Source organism: Vombatus ursinus, unplaced genomic scaffold (assembly GCF_900497805.2).
Source record: "Vombatus ursinus unplaced genomic scaffold, bare-nosed wombat genome assembly UNPS02014982.1, whole genome shotgun sequence".
In the NCBI taxonomy this organism is placed as follows: Eukaryota; Metazoa; Chordata; class Mammalia; order Diprotodontia; family Vombatidae; genus Vombatus; species Vombatus ursinus.
Genome location: NW_020954760.1, coordinates 752,515 through 769,252, shown reverse-complemented (window position 1 = coordinate 769,252; position 16,738 = coordinate 752,515). Strand labels below are relative to the sequence as shown.

Genomic DNA, 16,738 nt, shown 5'->3' with positions numbered 1-16,738 from the left:
AGGGATTCATAAATAAATCAACATTACCACTGCAACTGTGAAGGGAACTGTGTGACAATAGTTGCCCCATGGCTCCACTGGGAATCCTCGCTACAAGAGGAGTCTTAGCACCTAGCATGAAATTGGCATTTAATAAATAATTATTGAATCAAATTAGGAAGGTACTATTTTTCAGAGATTGAGGTGTTTCTCCAATTGTCAAAACTTTCTTTTTTCCCTGGGGAGGAACATTGTATAGAATCCTATATCTAGAGTTTGAAAGGACCTGAGAAGTTATGTAGAGGGTTAGAACCCCCTCATTTGACAGAGGAGGAAATCAAGGCAGACAGAAGTGCAGTGACTTGTCTAAGGTCATGCAGGTACTAAGTGCAGCTAGGAGGCGCAGTAGAAAAGACACTGAGTCTGAAATCAGGAAGACCTATGTTCAAATCCAGCCTCAATCACTTACTAGCTATGTGACCCTGGACGTGTCCTTTCGCCTCTGTCTGCCTCAGTTTTCTCATCTGTAAAATGGGGATAATTAATAGCACCTTCCTCACAGGGTTGTGAGAATGAGATGAAATAATATTTGTGAAGTACTTTGCAAACATGCAAGCACTATACAAATGTTAACTCTATTTGGTAAGTGGCAGGGCCAGGATTCAGACCAAGGCCTTTTGACTCCATATCCAAAACTCTTTTAACCAAGGCGAAGAATATCGAAGAGAACTCATCTTTGGGAGAGGATTCTGGGAAAATGGCGGAGTAGGTCAGAAAATTCCAAGTGTTCCAGATTTAGCACTTCAAAATAGCACTTCAGGGTGAACATAGAGTGGTAAAAATAAACAAGAGTTGGGGCAGAGCAGTGGTCTTCCCAGGACAACAAGATAACAGAAGAAAAATCTCAGGACTGAGGTTTGGTTCCTGTGAAGAGTAAATATCTCCAGGCTAGTTCTACTGAAACAGCAAATGGAAGCCCTAGGGCTAGCTGGGTTGGGAGGTAGGTTAGGCCCAGCCACACAAATTTTCACATCCCAGACAGTGTGGGGAGTCAGGAGTCTGAGCAGGGAAAGATTGAGGGAATCTCTGCTGATAAGGGACCAGGCCCAGCTGTGCTGCTGAGACAAGGCCCCTGGGCAAGAAGGAACCAGCACAGCACCTGGTGAGTGCAGAAGCAGTGGGGTGGGAACATGGCTGGCTGTGGACACTTACAGGACACTTACAGTAGAGTTCTTGGTTTCAGTTCCAGGACAGAGGGGAGAACTGAAGGAGGATCTGAGGCCAGAGGCACCATCCCCCATACCCCAGGACTAGAGGCAGTTACAACAAGTTGCTATAAATAATTTTTTTTTTTTAATGATCAGGCAAAGGAGAAAGAATCCAACCAAAGAAAATTACTTTGGGAATAGAGAAGACTGGGGTTCGTCTTCAGAGGAGGATACTGAAGCAAAAAAAAGCCTTTCCTACCCCAAAGAGTAATGTCAAATGGTCACCTGCCCAAAAAAGAATTTATAGAAGAACTTTAAAAAGACTTTAAAAATCAAATGAGAGAGATTGAGGAAAAAAATTTTAAAAATATAAGAACAATCCAAGAAAAACAAGAAGATTACAAAAAGAAAGTTAACCAACTGAAAAAGGAGATCCAGAATCTTAAGGAAGAAAACGACTCCTTGAAAATCAGAACTGGGCAAGGAGAAGCCAGTGAAGTTATAAGAGAGCAAGAAATAATAAAACAAAACATAAAGAATGAAAAAAAGAAGAAAATGTGAAACATCTCTTAAGAAAAATAACTGATCTAGAGAACAGATCAAGAAGAGAAAATATAAGAATAATTGGACTACCTGAAAGCTATGATCAAAAAAAAAAATCTTGATATAATAATATAAGAAATAATTAAAGAAAATTGTCCTGAAGCATTAGGACAAGAGGGGAAAGTAGAAATAGAAAAAATATACCAATCACCACCTGAAAGTGATCCTATGAGGAAAACCTACAGGAATATCATAGCTAAATTTTGAAACCCCCAGCTCAAGGAGAAAATATTACGAGAAACAAGAAAAAAGCAACTCAATATGGGGGAGCCACAATTAGAATCACACGAGATCTAGCAGCAGCGACATTAAAAGATCACAGGTCTTACAACACTATATATCAAAGAGCAAAAGAACTGAGGTTGTGGCTGAAAATATCATAGCCAGGGACAGCTAGGTGGTGTAGTAGGTAGAACACCAGCCCTGGAGTCAGGAGGACCTAAGTTCAAATCCAGCCTCAGACACATAACACTCACTAGCTGTGTGACTCTGGGCAAGTCACTTGACCCCAACTGCCTTACCGGAAAAAAAAAAAGTGAAAATATCCTACCCAGCAAAGTTAAGCATAATCTTGAATAAAAAAATAAATGGGCATTCAATGAATTGCCAGACTTTCAGCACTTTATTGCAAAAAGACCTGAAATTAATAGAAAATTTGACATACAAGACCCAAGAGAAATATAAGGTAAACTTCAAAGACTAATTATTAGGGACTCAATAAGGACAGACTGTTTACTTTTTATATGAGGAAATGTAAACTGTATGTCTAAGATTGTAATTAATAATTGATTAGTTAAAAAAAGATTGGGATAGAGCTGAGAATGATGTGATTCTAAAAAGTAATACCATCTAGGAAAAGGTAAAAAGAGTAAATATCTTAAATGAGGTGCGAGAGGAAGAATTGATACAGAGGAAATAGATGGGGGAGGAGGGCTGACAGTTCTGAAACCCTATTCTCGTCAGGAATGGATTAAAGACGGAACAATACGTATAAAATTCAGAAAGAAAAAAGGCAAAGGGGATAGGGACGGGGAGAAGATAAGGGAGGGATTTTTTTAGAGGGAACCCTACTCACATCAGATCCGGGTTAAGAGAGAACAATATATACACTTAGAAAGGAATAAAAATCTTCTAAATTTATAAAAAAAAAACAAGTAAGAGTGTGAGGGAAGAGGATAAGGGGGGGTATAAAAGGGTGTCTAGATTAATGAGGTAAGGGGAAAGGGTGGGTGGAAGAGGATAAGGGAGGGATCTTTAGAGGGGGGTAGGTTAAGTAATAGGAGGGCAAGGTAACGCATAGAAGTAAAGTAGGAGAGTCAGTAGGGATAGGAAGTAAGATACACACAGACATAAAATAAAGATTAGTAGTAGAATTTATTAGAGAAAAAAAGCAGAGTTAGTAATCACGATCTCAGACAAAGTTAAAGATATCATCAAAAGAGAAAAATACGGAAACTACACTATATGTCAGCCATATTAATCGATATTGTTTTAGGCTATTTAAAATAACTAAACAATATAAGGTTGGAATCTGACTGCGGGATAGGAAATGACAAGTTGAGAGACTTAGAAAACTATGGAGACTTAGACTTATCAAGGAAGATGTTATCAGGGGCAGCTAGGCAGCACAGTGGATAGAGCACCGGCCCTGGAGTCAGGAGGACCTGAGTTCAAATCCATCCTCAGATACATAATACTTCCTAGCTGTGTGACTCTGGGCAAGTCACTTAACCCCAATTGCCTCAAAAAAAAAAAAAAGGAAGATGTTATCTACCCTCAAAGAGACAGAGGACAAATAATTATAGCAGTCTTATGTAGATGCATATGAATGTGTATATCTATATGAGGATGACTATAGATATCTAAGTATATGTATACAACTGTATGTATATGTATATATATGTTATATGTGCTTGTGTATAGAGGTCTATATATATGTATGTGTGTATATGTGTGTGTGTGTGTGTGTGCATCCTTGCTTAATTGTAGCCTTCTAGGCAGCTAGGTGGTGCAGTGGATAGAGCACCGGCCCTGAAGTCAGGAGGACCTGAGTTCAAATCCGGCCTCAGACCAAACACTTGACACTTACTAGCTGTGTGACCCTGGGCAAGTCACTTAACCCCAATTGTCTAAAAAAATTAAAAAATAAAATGAAAAAAAATTTGTAGCCTTCCGGGAGGGGGGGGGGGGGGAGAGAAAGGGGGGGGGGAAGAACAAAGTAAAAAGTGTACAGCAGAGAACAAAAGAAAACTTACAAGGAAGCAAAGAAAAGATGGATAGCTCTGAATACAATGTATAGTATTTATAGGCTTTCTTGAAATGGAAATTTATTGCTGTATATTTTGAATCCTCTCATGTTCTGCTGTGCACATGACAATGCTTTTTTTTTCTTTTCTTATTTTTGTATTTAATTTTTAGTATTTAAGTTTATAAGTTTATGTTTCTTTTTCTTTTCTTATTTTGTATTTAAGTTTTGGTATTTACGTTTATGTTTCTTTTTCTTTTCTTATTGTGTATTTAAGTTTAAAATACATTTAAAAATAAATAAAAGAAGATAACCCATCTTCACCCTTCAGAGTATCAAATGTCACTGGGGGGAAATAGAGCCCAACATGATATAAGACTGCCAAGTTTTAAAAAATGCCTCTTCACATTTGCCTATACCTGTGATAACTGGAAAAAAAAACCCAACTGCTCAACCATCAAAGGTGTATAAAAGGTTTCAGAAGGGGAGAAATGTCATTCCAACTTAATGAAACTAAAACAAACCTGGACTACACTAGAAACTTGATGTCTCTCAAGTCTGATTTTATTTTTCAGATGAGCATACATACTTCTTTATGTATATATGATATATATGTGTACCATATGGTATATACGTAGTATATATGTATACCCCTTTAGGGTACTAGCCACGAAAATAGCAAAACTTCAGCATGGAGGAATAATTTCTGCCTCCAATCCTATGGTCATTTCACTTCCCTAAACCTCAGTTTCCCCCTCTGCAAAATGAGGGGGTTATCTTCAGAAAGGGCCTCTGAGGCCCCTTCTAGCTCTGTTGTTGTTGTTCAGTTGTTCTCATGCATGTCCTACTCTTTGTGTCCCCTTTTGGGGTTTTCGTGGCAAAGATATTAGACTGGTTTGCCATTTCCTTCTCCAGCATGTCCCCATTTTACAGATGAGGAACCAAGGCTAGTAGAGGTTAAGTGACTTGCCCAGGGTCACACAGCTAGTATCTGAGTCTGGATTTGAACTTAGGTCTTCCTGGCTCCAGGCCACTGCACCACCTAGCTACTCCAGATCTGATATTATGTTCCAATGAGTGAGAGAGATTTGAAATAGTTGACATTTTAGGATAAAAGTGATCTGTTAAATTCAGAGTTAAGGAGACCTATAATTACTGACCCCTTTGAGAGGCAGTTTAGATGGTATAAAGGATGCTTCAGTAAGACCCGAATTCAAATCTTGACTCTACTACTTAATGACTTGTGTGACTTTGGGTAAGTTACTTTTTCTGGGTCTCAGTTTCCCTGTTTGTAAAATGTGAGAGTTGAATGAACTCCATGGTCTCCAAGGTCCGTCCTATGTCTATGATCTTACGAGTAATGTTGCACTTAAAAATCAAATATATTTAGATTAAAGAGCAGAATTATTTCCCCCTTTTAATAGAAGCTACTTTAAATTTAGCTTCAGTGCTTGATCCCTTTCTAATAAAGGGAGGCGATTCTAGCTATCAAATGGCAGATTGAAATGGGAGTCAGGAAACCATGGTTCTGTTGCTCTGGTGGTCTCTAGAGACTCTGTCAAGCTATGTTGTCAGAGCACCTGAATTCAAATTCTGGCTTTACAGTGTACCACCTATGTGACTTTGAACAACTCACTTTCCCTCTCTGGGTCTCAGTTTCCCCCTCTGTAAAATGAAAGAGTTAGACTTAATGACCTCTGAGGGTCCTTCTGGGTCTAGCTCTAGGATCCTATGTGTGACCTTGGGCAAGTCACTTTCTTTCTCTGGGCCTTATTTTCTTCATTTGTAAAATAAAGACATTATACTAGATAGCTTCTGAGGTCTCTTTCAACTCTAGATTTATAATCTTTTTCTGTTCTGCAACCTTCCTGATGAGGAAAGGGGCTATCTTGGTTTTAACCTACCTTTCCAGACTTATTATACATTACTCCTGTTCACCCATGCCAAACAGGCCTCCTATCAAAACATAGCACTCTTGGTTTTCATGTCTTTTCACAGACTGTCTCCCTTTCCTGGAAGGCGCTACTTCTAACTTTAGAATCTCACAGTTCCCTCCCCCCAAATTACCTTGTTTAACAATCCCACCAGGATACATCCCCAAATGCTAGCTAAGGTTCTAAGGTTAACCCTATGGGGCTACACTCATAACCCTATAGTTAGGTGAGGTGGTTTACCCAGAGACTGAGCCCCAAAGCCCATTGGTATGACACTCTCTCCTCTTGGGCAGACACTGATTATTCAACACCCTGCACCTGTGTGAGGAGTGGACCAGAGTTGGTGGGAGAGGGAGAGAAGAAATCTCTTCAGGTTCTTCTGGCTTCCAGCTTTTAGAGAGATGAACCATTCCAACCTTTCTTCAAGGACATGAAGGAAGAAAGACTGTGGGAAGAAGCTTTCATCATGTAGAGCTTTGATCATGTCCTTATTCTCAGCTTGCTACAGGGAAGATTTCAGGGAATTTTTCTCTTTGGGTGAGATCCTGGACTCTCTCTCTCTCAGTTGAGTCGCCTTACTCTCAAAGGGAGAGCTCATTCAATCTGTATTGTGTGGTATATATTCTCCTATGTCAACTTTCTCTGATTCCTGTTTTGCTATCAACTTGGATAAATGGGTTTCTTTGCTATTTGCTAAATGTGTTCATTGTGGAATTGGTTCATTGGTGGGAAAGAAGTCAAGCCTTGAATATAAAGCTTGGGCCCCTCCCTTTCCCTCCATTAATTAAAAAAAAAGTTTTTTGTTGATGTGTTTTGTTTTAACATTACAGTTACAGATTACCTCTACTTCGTGAGAGGTCTCTTTGAACAAATTAAAGCAATTAAGTAAAACAAAACAATGACCACATCTGAAAGTGCATGCAACATTTCCCATCTGTAACATCCTGCCACCTCTTTAAAAAACAAAACAAAACATCTAATTTCTCTTTTTTCCCCCCACTTCCCACCCCACTGGGAAAAGAGGAAAAGAAAAACAAATTTCTTACAACAAATATGCATTATTAAGCAAAACAAATTCCCTCGATGGCTGTACACAAAAATGTATGTGTCTCATTCTGTAACTAAATCTATTACCTCTCTATAATGGATAGTATGTTTCTTCATTGGTCCTTTGGAATCATTGTATTGATTATATTTCTTACAGCTTTCAAAGTTGTTCATTATGTGTTGTTATTTTATAATTTCTCATCTTTTAAAAAAGAGAAGTTTTTATTAATGCTTTTTTGTTTCCATACACATTCATTTCTAGGTTCCCCAGAATTGAACCTTCACTGTACCAAAGAAAAACAATTACGCAAAAAACAGCCTACCCAGTGCATCTGACAATATAACCTTTTTTCAAACATTTTTTAAAAATATTATGTATTTTTAACTATTTTTTTTTACATTTTGAGTTACATACATAACTTCTTTTGGCCATTGAGAAGGCAAACAATATGATATCAATTATACATATGAAATCATGTAAAACATATTTCCATATTAGCCATGTTTTAAAAAAAAAGGCAAGAAAAATAAAGTGCCTTTTCCCCATTAATAAATAGCAATCAGGAGTTTAACTTGAACCTCAAAGTTATTACATCCTCTAGATTACTAACATCTAAGGGAACAGATAGCTATAATTCCAGTGTAGTTTCCCCTCTCTCTGAGGAAAGCGGAGAAGCCAAGCCTCTGGCTTCAACCTCCTGCTTCCTCTCCTGGCAGGAATTAAAGTCTCCCTTGGAGAAGGGTTGAGGAAGGCAATGTCTATTCTTACCTCCCTGCAGGTCTCACACAACACCCCTTGTTCCGCCCGTTAATGATCAGCTTGGACTTCTGGCTGTGATGGCTGACTAAACACTCCCACTCCTATTCCAGCAAAACCCTGAAATTTGCACAGGACTGCATAATGATCAAGAAATCTGCTGAGAAACTATAGTGACTTTTTTCACCCCAGAATAACACAAAAAGTCAACTGGAAGCCAATGGGCAACAAGAAAGGAGCCCCCAGCAAAGGCAAACAAGCAAGCCAGCAAAAGCCCAGAAGGACCAGATGAGCCAGACTGTGTAGCCTGAAGGGCTTTGTGTCCAAAGGCAGGAGAGTGGGGAGCTGTCCCCAAAAAAGCCCCAGGGACATTGGAAACTGGATCCTGGAAGCCCTAGGGAGTGCCAATGACCAGTGTGGGGAAGCAGCACTGAAACCAGGACAACCTAGGTGCCCTAAGGTCCCCGGTACTCTGTCATAAGACACCAGAGCGGACCCTAAAGATCCAGTGCTCTGAACCTCAAAGATCCAGGGAGAACTAACCCTGGGAGGTGAAGGTCAGGACAGGAACCCAAGTGATTCAAGGTCAGGCCAAGCAGGGCTGACCACCACACTCAAAATGCAACAGGAGGCACAGCCTGACCCTGGCACAAAGCCCCAATTCAGGAACTAAAGCTGTGTAGGGGGCACTGACCAGTATCAAAAATTACCTAGGAATGACCAGAAATCCGGCCTAGAAGAAGACAGTAACTTTGTTACAACTGTAAACGGAGACTCAAAAGAAAAAATGAATTTCCCATCAGGACTACATTAATATCTACAAGAAATGAAACAAGAGCTAAAAATGTTAAATAAAACAGAGGATCCTGGGGTGGGGTGGGGTGGGGTGGGGGAAATTGGCTTTGGTCTGAGATCTTGAAGAGAGGAAACTGAGAGAAAAGTAGAAGGAGGAAGAAGGGAATAAAACTCGCTATTTCTCATAATTGGGGTGGGCAAGAAGAGCATATAAACATGGAAGAAGGCAGGAGTGGAGTGGACATCAGATGACCTATATTGTTGTCTGACTCAGACAAAGGAAGATTAAGTGCATATATGGAGTTGGGTGTGAAAATATATCAAACCTGACTGCAAAACAAACTAGAGGATGAAGAAGAAAGTTAGTTAGGGGGATATTACCAGGGAAGGAATAGTCCCAAACAAAACAAACTTCCTGATCCTGAAGAGTTGGGTTAAAAAGGGAGAGAGGGACAAAAGAAAAGAACCAGAATCCGGGGGGGGGGGGCTTAGATAGCCTCTTGGACAATTGAAGGATGGCTGAACAAATTGTGATGTGTGAATGTAATTGAATATTATTGCACTGTAAGACATGACAAAAGAGATGATTTCAGAGAATCCTGGGTAACAGGAACTGATTCAGAATGAAGTGAGCAGAACCCGGACAACAATTTATACAAAGACAATGGCATTGTAAAGAAAATCCGCCTCAAAAGACTTAGGAACTCACTGCAATGATCAGCCATGTCTGATTTCTCACCAGGGAGGAGAGGTTTAGGAGAGAGGAAGAAGTGGGGTTAGCAACAGTGACACTAAAATAGAGGGATATTCAAACTTTTTTTTTTAAAGGCAAGAAGAGAATAGATTTAAGGAAGCACAGACAAGCAGGACAGTTTTGAAAGAAAAGTGTGGAATTTCATCTTTTTTAAAAAAAAGTCGCATGAAGTAAAGATTTGTGGTTTCATATAACAATCCTCTTCTTATGTTGTTATGCATATGGAAATGCTCTTTTTTTGGTATTTAAGTTCAGAATAAAAAAAAAAAGATTTAACTAACTCTTAGCAAAGGCATTACTCAAATGGGATAACCAGAAGAGTAGATACAAAGCATTCACCAATAATCTTGTGGCACACTCTTTCAGAAACACACTCAGGAGTCATGGGAAGAGTGGGCTCAGACTAAGAACATGACAGTAGTGAGTCACAAATGTGGCAAAGACACCTCACAACTCATGGTACTGTAGGCCTTGGGAGTCCTTTCTTATATGTTGGAATCCTCTGGGTTCCCTGGTCTGCTTTTCTTCATAACCTGAATCCCACGGGGGTGAGGCAGTGTCACACTCCATGAAACTGCCTCCTCCCTCTGGAGACTTGTCCTTCTGTGTCTTAGTCTCTTTGGGGTGTGTGCCTTTCCTCCCAACCGGATATGGTGACTCTTACTGATCCTGTGGCTCTGCTTTAAAGCTACATGGCCAAAGTGGGAGGTGGAGAAGAGAGAGAAATGTCTTCCTTCACCTTACCGAGTTTTTTCTACACAAGGTAGTTTTGACTACTTTGGGTTTCTCAGGGAGTAGCTCCTTAAAATCCCAGAGGCAGGGCTGATTTTTTCTCAGCCAATGGAGTTGTTCTTTTAAATCACAGGTATTCCCACCACATAAAGGATCAGGGTAAGGCTCAGTCTTTTACAGTTACTTTAACACCTCATAAATACCTTGTGATTATATTCTTAGCCAATGTGTTGGGGAGGAGGGGTGAGGGGATGGAATGGGATGCTGGGCCTGTAATTTCACTGCAGAAAACTCAGGTTAAGCAATGAAAAGAAGCACCAGCTCAGAAGTGGCTTCTGAGGCCTCTTCCAGCACTAGGTCTAGGATCCTCCGTGTGACCTTAGCCAAGTCACTTCCCCATTCTAGGCCTCAGTTTCCTCCTCTGTAAAATGAGGGTGTTGGTCTAGATTGCCTCTGAAGTCCCTGCCAGCTCTAGAACTAGGGTCCTCTGTGTTACCTGGGCAGATCCCTTCCTCTTCCTGGGTCTCAGTTTCCTCCTCTGTAAAATGGGGGCGTTGGACTAGCTGGCCAACTCTACGCGCCTAAGTCTTAACACAAGTTACCGGCGGCTGAGCAGGCAGTGAAGCCACAACTCTCTGTCTGGGACACCAGCTGCCCCGCCTTCCTTGCCATCGCTGGGCCTTATGGGAAGCATAGTCAAGCACTCCCCTAGTCTCGAGCTAGAGCATGGGGACGCAGACTACAGCTCCCAGGAGGCCGTGCGGCAGGGCGGCGCCGTTGGCCCCGGTGGGCGGGAGCTGGCAGTGACACTGTCGACGTGGGAGAGCAGGGCGGGGTGCGAGCAGGTGTGGAGATCCTGAGCCCGAGGGAGTGGGAGCCCGAGGGAGCCGGGAGTCGAGCTGAGAGCGGCCGGGCGAGGACGGGAGGGGTGGACTGTGAGCCGGGCTCAGGGCAGCCAGCTCTGCCGAGGAGGGGGTGGCCGGGGGGAGCTGGCCAGGACGGTCCACAATGTGGCTCAAGCCGGAGGAGGTGTTGCTCAAGAACGCGCTCAAGCTGTGGCTCCTGGAACGGGCCAACGACTACTTCGTGCTGCAGCGGCGCCGGGGCTACGGGGAGGAAGGCGGCGGCAGCGGGGGGTTCACAGGTGAGTTGCTCCGGTCCCCACCCCCCGATCGCCCGGCCGTCGGACTGCGCCGGGGAGGCAGGTACCTGCTCGCCCGCCCGCGCGCCGCTCGCCGGCTCGCTCGCTCCAACGTCCGCACGCACACCCTCGACATCCCCCCTCCCCCCAGCCCCTTTGGCCGCCCTCCTCTTCCAGCTTCTCGTTGGGAGAGCCAGTGCCTCCTCCCTTGAGGGTGGGAGGGCATAGGGTTTTCACCCTGGGGATACCAGCCTTCTTCCAGTGTTGTCTGCAGATCGTTTTTTTTCAAGGGGGGAGGGGAGGGCTTCAAACCTGAAGTGCAATTCTTAGGTAAGTCCACCTTGGCCACCTTCTCCTCTTCTGTAAAGATAGGGGATTGGCCTAGATGTGGTCTGAGGTGGCTTCGATCTCAAAAACTCGCATAAAGATCTAAGTCATCAATGAGACAGTCTGGCGGTGGCCTCTGAGGCCCCTTCCTGCTCCAGAGCTAGGAATTTATGTGCGACCTTGGGCAAGTCACTTGCTGTCTGAGGGCTTCAGTTTTCTCTATTGTAAAATGGAGTTATCCATTAGCTGGCCCCTGAAGTCCCTTCCATCTCTTGATCAAGGATTCCATGTGTGACCTTGGACAAGTCACTTCCCCATTCTGGGCCTCAGTTTCCTCCTCTGTAAAATGAGGGGTTTGGACTAGATGGCCTCTCCCCTTCCTGCTTTCCAGCTAGGATCCCATGTATGACCTTGGGCAAGTCCCATCTCTTTTCTCCTGTATAAAATGAGGGGGTTGGCCTTGGAGGTTCATTCCAGTTCTACATCTGTAATGCTGTGTGTGCCTTTGGGTAATATAAATTCCACTGGTCATAATTTCCTCATTCATTCAAAAAGGAGACATTGGATTACGTGTCCCCAGAGATCCCTTTGAGTTTTACAAGGATCCTATGATCCCTGGAAGCTTTCCTTTGAGTCTTTTAATATTTCATGAGTGCTGCACTCAAGCTGGCCATTCTTTGGCCCTTGCTTTTGCTACTGACCGCCCGGTATTTCCTTGATGAGATCTTTTGTACCACTTCTCCCAAGGCATTCTGGTTATATGCTTCATTCCAGTCACAGCCACCATCCCCATTGGGTGACATTGATGCCATGTAACATAATGCTAGTAATAAAGATGATGGGTTTTGCATCAGGGAGCAGTTTGATATCATTGAGAGCATTGCAAGATTCCCCAAATACCTCTGGCCCTGTCCGTTTCACTTCTGAGGCTACCTTCAGAGAAGCCCCACTCTGATCCATGACGGTAACCCTGAGTTCTCAAAGGCCTCTGCAAGTGGACACAGCACTGGTAGGTTCTAGCAAGCTAGGAAATGTCCCAAAACAGACTCAGTAGTACTGAGCTGCATCTGCTACCAGAGAACCAACCTTGCTCATCACCAACAAGTTGGATGCTCACTAATGAATTCTTTTGGCTCTGGCAACCCATTCAATGGTTTTCTTCCTGAAAAATCAATATAACTCATATTTTTGTAAATCAAATCACTTTAAATATAACCCCTTCATAGATTAGTTTGGAGTTTCATTTTACATAACTTAAAAATAGTGCACATGTTGAATAAAAATATGCAAATATCTACACTTTGCAGTGCATAAACTACCATACTATGAGGAATACAAAGGGCCAAAGGTGTTCTTTTAAGTACTTTTGTTCAGGGGAATTAAAAGGAAACCTGCAAATCATAAACCTTACTTAGTTTAGATAATGTTGGGAATACATGCTTGGGATCCCTAAAAATTGTTTTATTCTTTTATAGTGGCCATAGATGAATAAGATGACAGATTAGCACTGGAAGGGACCTCGAACATCATGTAATCTAAACCTCTCATTTTACAGTTGAAACCCAGAGGTTAAGTGACTTGCCCAGAGTTGGCCAGCTAGAAGTAGCAGAGTCAAGATAGCATAAATATATTCAAAAGAATTCACTGTTTACAAAATGATGCTTCATCTTCTCCAAAATTCAACTGCTATTTATTAAATGTTTTCTGTGTGCAAGGTACTGGCCTGAGAAGGGGATGATGGGAGACAGCATTGGGTAATGGGAAAAGGCCTGGATTTGGAGTCAGAGGACTTGGGTTCAGATCCTGGCACTGTACCTTAATACTTGTGTGCGACCTTGACCAAGTCAACTCTTTCTCTCTGGGCTCAGTTTCCTCCTCTGTAAAATGAGGAGGGGTGGGCTAGATGGCCTCTGAGGTCCCCTCCAGCTCGAAGATCTAGGAGCCTATGTCACTTCTTTCCCTTTCTGGGCCTCAGTTGCCTCCTCTGTAACATTAGGGCATTGAGCTATATGGTCTCTGAGGTCCCTTCCAGATTGTACCCCCTTCATTTTACAGAAGTGGAAGCTGAGGCCCAGAGAGGTGAAATTGATTTGGTCCAAGTCACACATAAGAATTAAGGTGCAGAGCCAAAACTTCAACCCAGGTCCTTTGCCTCCAAATACTCCACCTTCTTAGGCCTCAGTTTCCTCTGTGGTCTCTGAGGTTCCATCGAGTTCTAGATTTATGAGCCTATAAACTCTTAAAATCTTTTAGGGCCCCAAATCCTAGCATCCTCCCATAAATCCAGTGTAGCTCCTCCAAGACATTGGAAGCTTTCCTCTCAGTCTTTTAATAAGGTTACAAACCTCATGGTCCCTGCTGTCAGCCCAGAAGCTCCATATATCTCTCTGCCTTTTATTGCTTTCCAAATCTCTCGAGGAAGACAAGAAAAGTATTGATCTGAGAAAAATGTACCAAGATTTCCGCTGTACGAGTCAGATTGATATGCTCGATGTGAGTAGGCCATTGTGGAAATGACGACCTTTATTCTTTTGACCTGATTGCATCGTCCATAGCGGTTCATATTAACGGTGGAGACAGTCAGTCAACGAGCATTTATTCAGCACCTGTGTGCTAGGCATTGCGCTGGGGCTTCTGAGAAAGACAAGAGACAGTCCTTGTCCTCTGGGAGCTCATAGTCTAATGTGCAAACAAGCTATGGACAGGAGAAATTGGAGATACTCCTCGGAGGGAAGGCACTAGAACTAAGGAAGGATCAAAATAGCCACACTGTCATGCTGCTGTTTCTAAACAGGTTGGGAATAGAAAGGGATAATAGACTAGATAGCCAGGGGCCCAGCTCTGAAAGATCTTCTCATCTTTGGAGAGATGGCTGCCAGCCCGTGGGTTTTGTTTGTTTGTTTGTTTGTTTTTTGGCCTGGAGCAACTCATTAAACCTCACTAAGGTAAAAACGGGCTGCCATCTGCATGGATGGATAAACTCAGCCAGGAGACATTTTTTCTCCTTAAAATACTGATTAAGAATATCAGGCCAACAAATAATACCAAGAGGCCCAGTGGAGTCTGATGGTTATAGTCTGAGAATAGTTTAGAAGTTAAAATTTTGAGATCCTTCCCCAGTGTGGGACTTTTCCTAGGATTATTTTTGTAAATGGTCCGTCATTCTTAGGATGTTGTGGAAATAATTGGAAACATTAGTGGGTTATTGTGGACCCTTATTTTGCTTTTTACTGATGCCCAGTCAGGATGCTTTTAACATTGTGGAATGTGTCCTGGAAGATTTTGCCATTGTTTTTGTTGATTTGTTCAAAGTTTTCCATTCGGCTCCCCTCCCTCCTCCACCTTTCTTCCAAAGGACAGTTAAACAAGGTCAGCCTACACACACATTCTGGAACTACAGTCCAGCTGTGTTCTGCAGCCACAAATCTCTTTCTCCACCCCTCTCCTACCAAGTGGAGGGACACCTGTTGAATCATCTCTTCCCTTCTCCCGTATGGAGATGGCAGCGAGGTGGCGCTGCAACGGATAGAGCGCCGGGCCTAGAGTCAGGAAGACTCCTCTTCTCGAGTTCAAATCTTACCTCACATACTTCCTGTCACTTCACCCTGTTTGCCTCAGTTTCCTCATCTGTAAAATGAGCTGGAGAAGGAAACGGCAAACCACCCCAGTATCTTTGCCAAGAAACCCCCAAATGGGGTCACGGAGAGTCAGACACAACTGAAAAACAACTGAACATCTTAGAATCTGGCTGCCTGTTGGTATTGTTTTAATTTACCTTGCCATTATGAATATTGTTTGTGGGATCACAGGATGTTCTAGATTTAGAGCTAGAAGGGCCGTTGGATGCCATCTAGTCCAACCCCCTTCATTTTACAGAGGAGGAAACTGAGACCAGAGAGAAGTGACTTGTCCAAGGTCACACACAGAATTCTAGCTCTAGAGCTGCAAGGGCCCTCAGAGGCCTTACCCTTCCCTTTACAGAGGAGGCAACTAAGGCCTAGGAGGGAGGAAGTGTCATACAGTGTAAAGAGCACTTACTCTGGAGTCAGAGGATCTGGATCCAAATCCTACCTCACCAAAAACAAAAACAAAAACAAAAAAAAAAACCCAAACAAGGGGCAGCTAGGTGGCGCAGTAGATAGAGCACCGACTCTGGAGTCAGGAGGACCTGAGTTCAAATCCGGCCTCAGACACATAACACTCACTAGCTGTGTGACCCTGGGCAAGTCACTTAACCCTATTGCCTAACAAAAACAAAAAACCAAATCCTACCTCAGACACTTTTATTGTCTGTGTGACCTTGGGTAAGTCATTTCTCCCTGGACCTCAGTTTCCTTCTCTGGAAAACGAGGGGGCAGTGTGGGGATGAACTAGGAGTCAGGAGTTTCTTTCAGATCTGTATCCAGGATCCTCTAAATGACTTGCTTCAGATCATAGAGTGGAGATTTAAACCTAGGTCCTCTAATTAATTCCCAATCCAGCCCACTATTTTCCTTATTGTTTTTAGGTTAAAGATTTTTGAAATCTTAGAAGTGATTTTCCTTGATTTGGTGGAGTAATTAGTACTTAAATTTTGCAGTTATTTGCTTTTAGCCTTTGCTCCTTTCGGCTGATCAGGATAATTTTTCTCTCTCACCTAAATATAGCACCTTCATAGATTGATTGGTTTAGAGTCTAATTTTACATAATTTAAAGATATTATGCATGTTCCCTCAAATTATGCAAATGGCTACAATTTGCAATGCATGGCAGATGGAAACTACCACACTTGGGGAACGAATAGGACTGTTTTCTCCTGAAAATTTTTGTTCATGGGAATTAAAGGGAAACCTGCCAGTCATGACAACTTAGTTTGGGTGGTTTATTGGTCATATATGTTTATGGCTTCTCAGAATTGTTATATTCTTTTGAAATGTCCATAGCTGATAATATCATAGCTTCTCATGCTTCACATTAGTAGATTTTGGGTCATGTAAATCAGAACTGAAAGAAAAAATGAAGTTTAATTAAAATGAACTTGGGAGTTAGAAGACAGGAATTTGAATCTAGGTTCTGTCATTTACTATAATGGGGAAGCCCCAGCCCTTATGAGCCTCAGTGTCCCCATTTGTATATCAACGGAAACATTGTTTCCACGGGTTAATTCTTATCCAGTCTTCCAAGTCAGAATATGTTGAGTAATTGAGGGCTGGCCTTGGAGGTCAGAAGTCCTGGGT

At 42.5% G+C, this 16,738-nt stretch overlaps 1 protein-coding gene across 4 annotated transcripts in view; it reads left to right on the top strand.

Annotated features, from left to right (window-relative positions):
- The first annotated feature begins 10,992 nt into the window (after positions 1–10,992).
- TBC1D8B (TBC1 domain family member 8B) overlaps positions 10,993–16,738 on the top strand; it is a 105,002-nt gene continuing 99,256 nt past the window's right edge. For 2 of the 4 annotated variants that reach the window (XM_027845588.1, XM_027845591.1), the window contains exon 1: positions 10,994–11,198. In XM_027845588.1, coding sequence (XP_027701389.1) covers positions 11,063–11,198 — 136 coding nt within the window. In that variant the 5' untranslated portion in view covers positions 10,994–11,062. Of the gene's footprint in view, positions 11,199–16,738 lie in introns of all 4 variants that reach the window. The other 2 variants (XM_027845589.1, XM_027845587.1) reach the window with 2 other exon arrangements.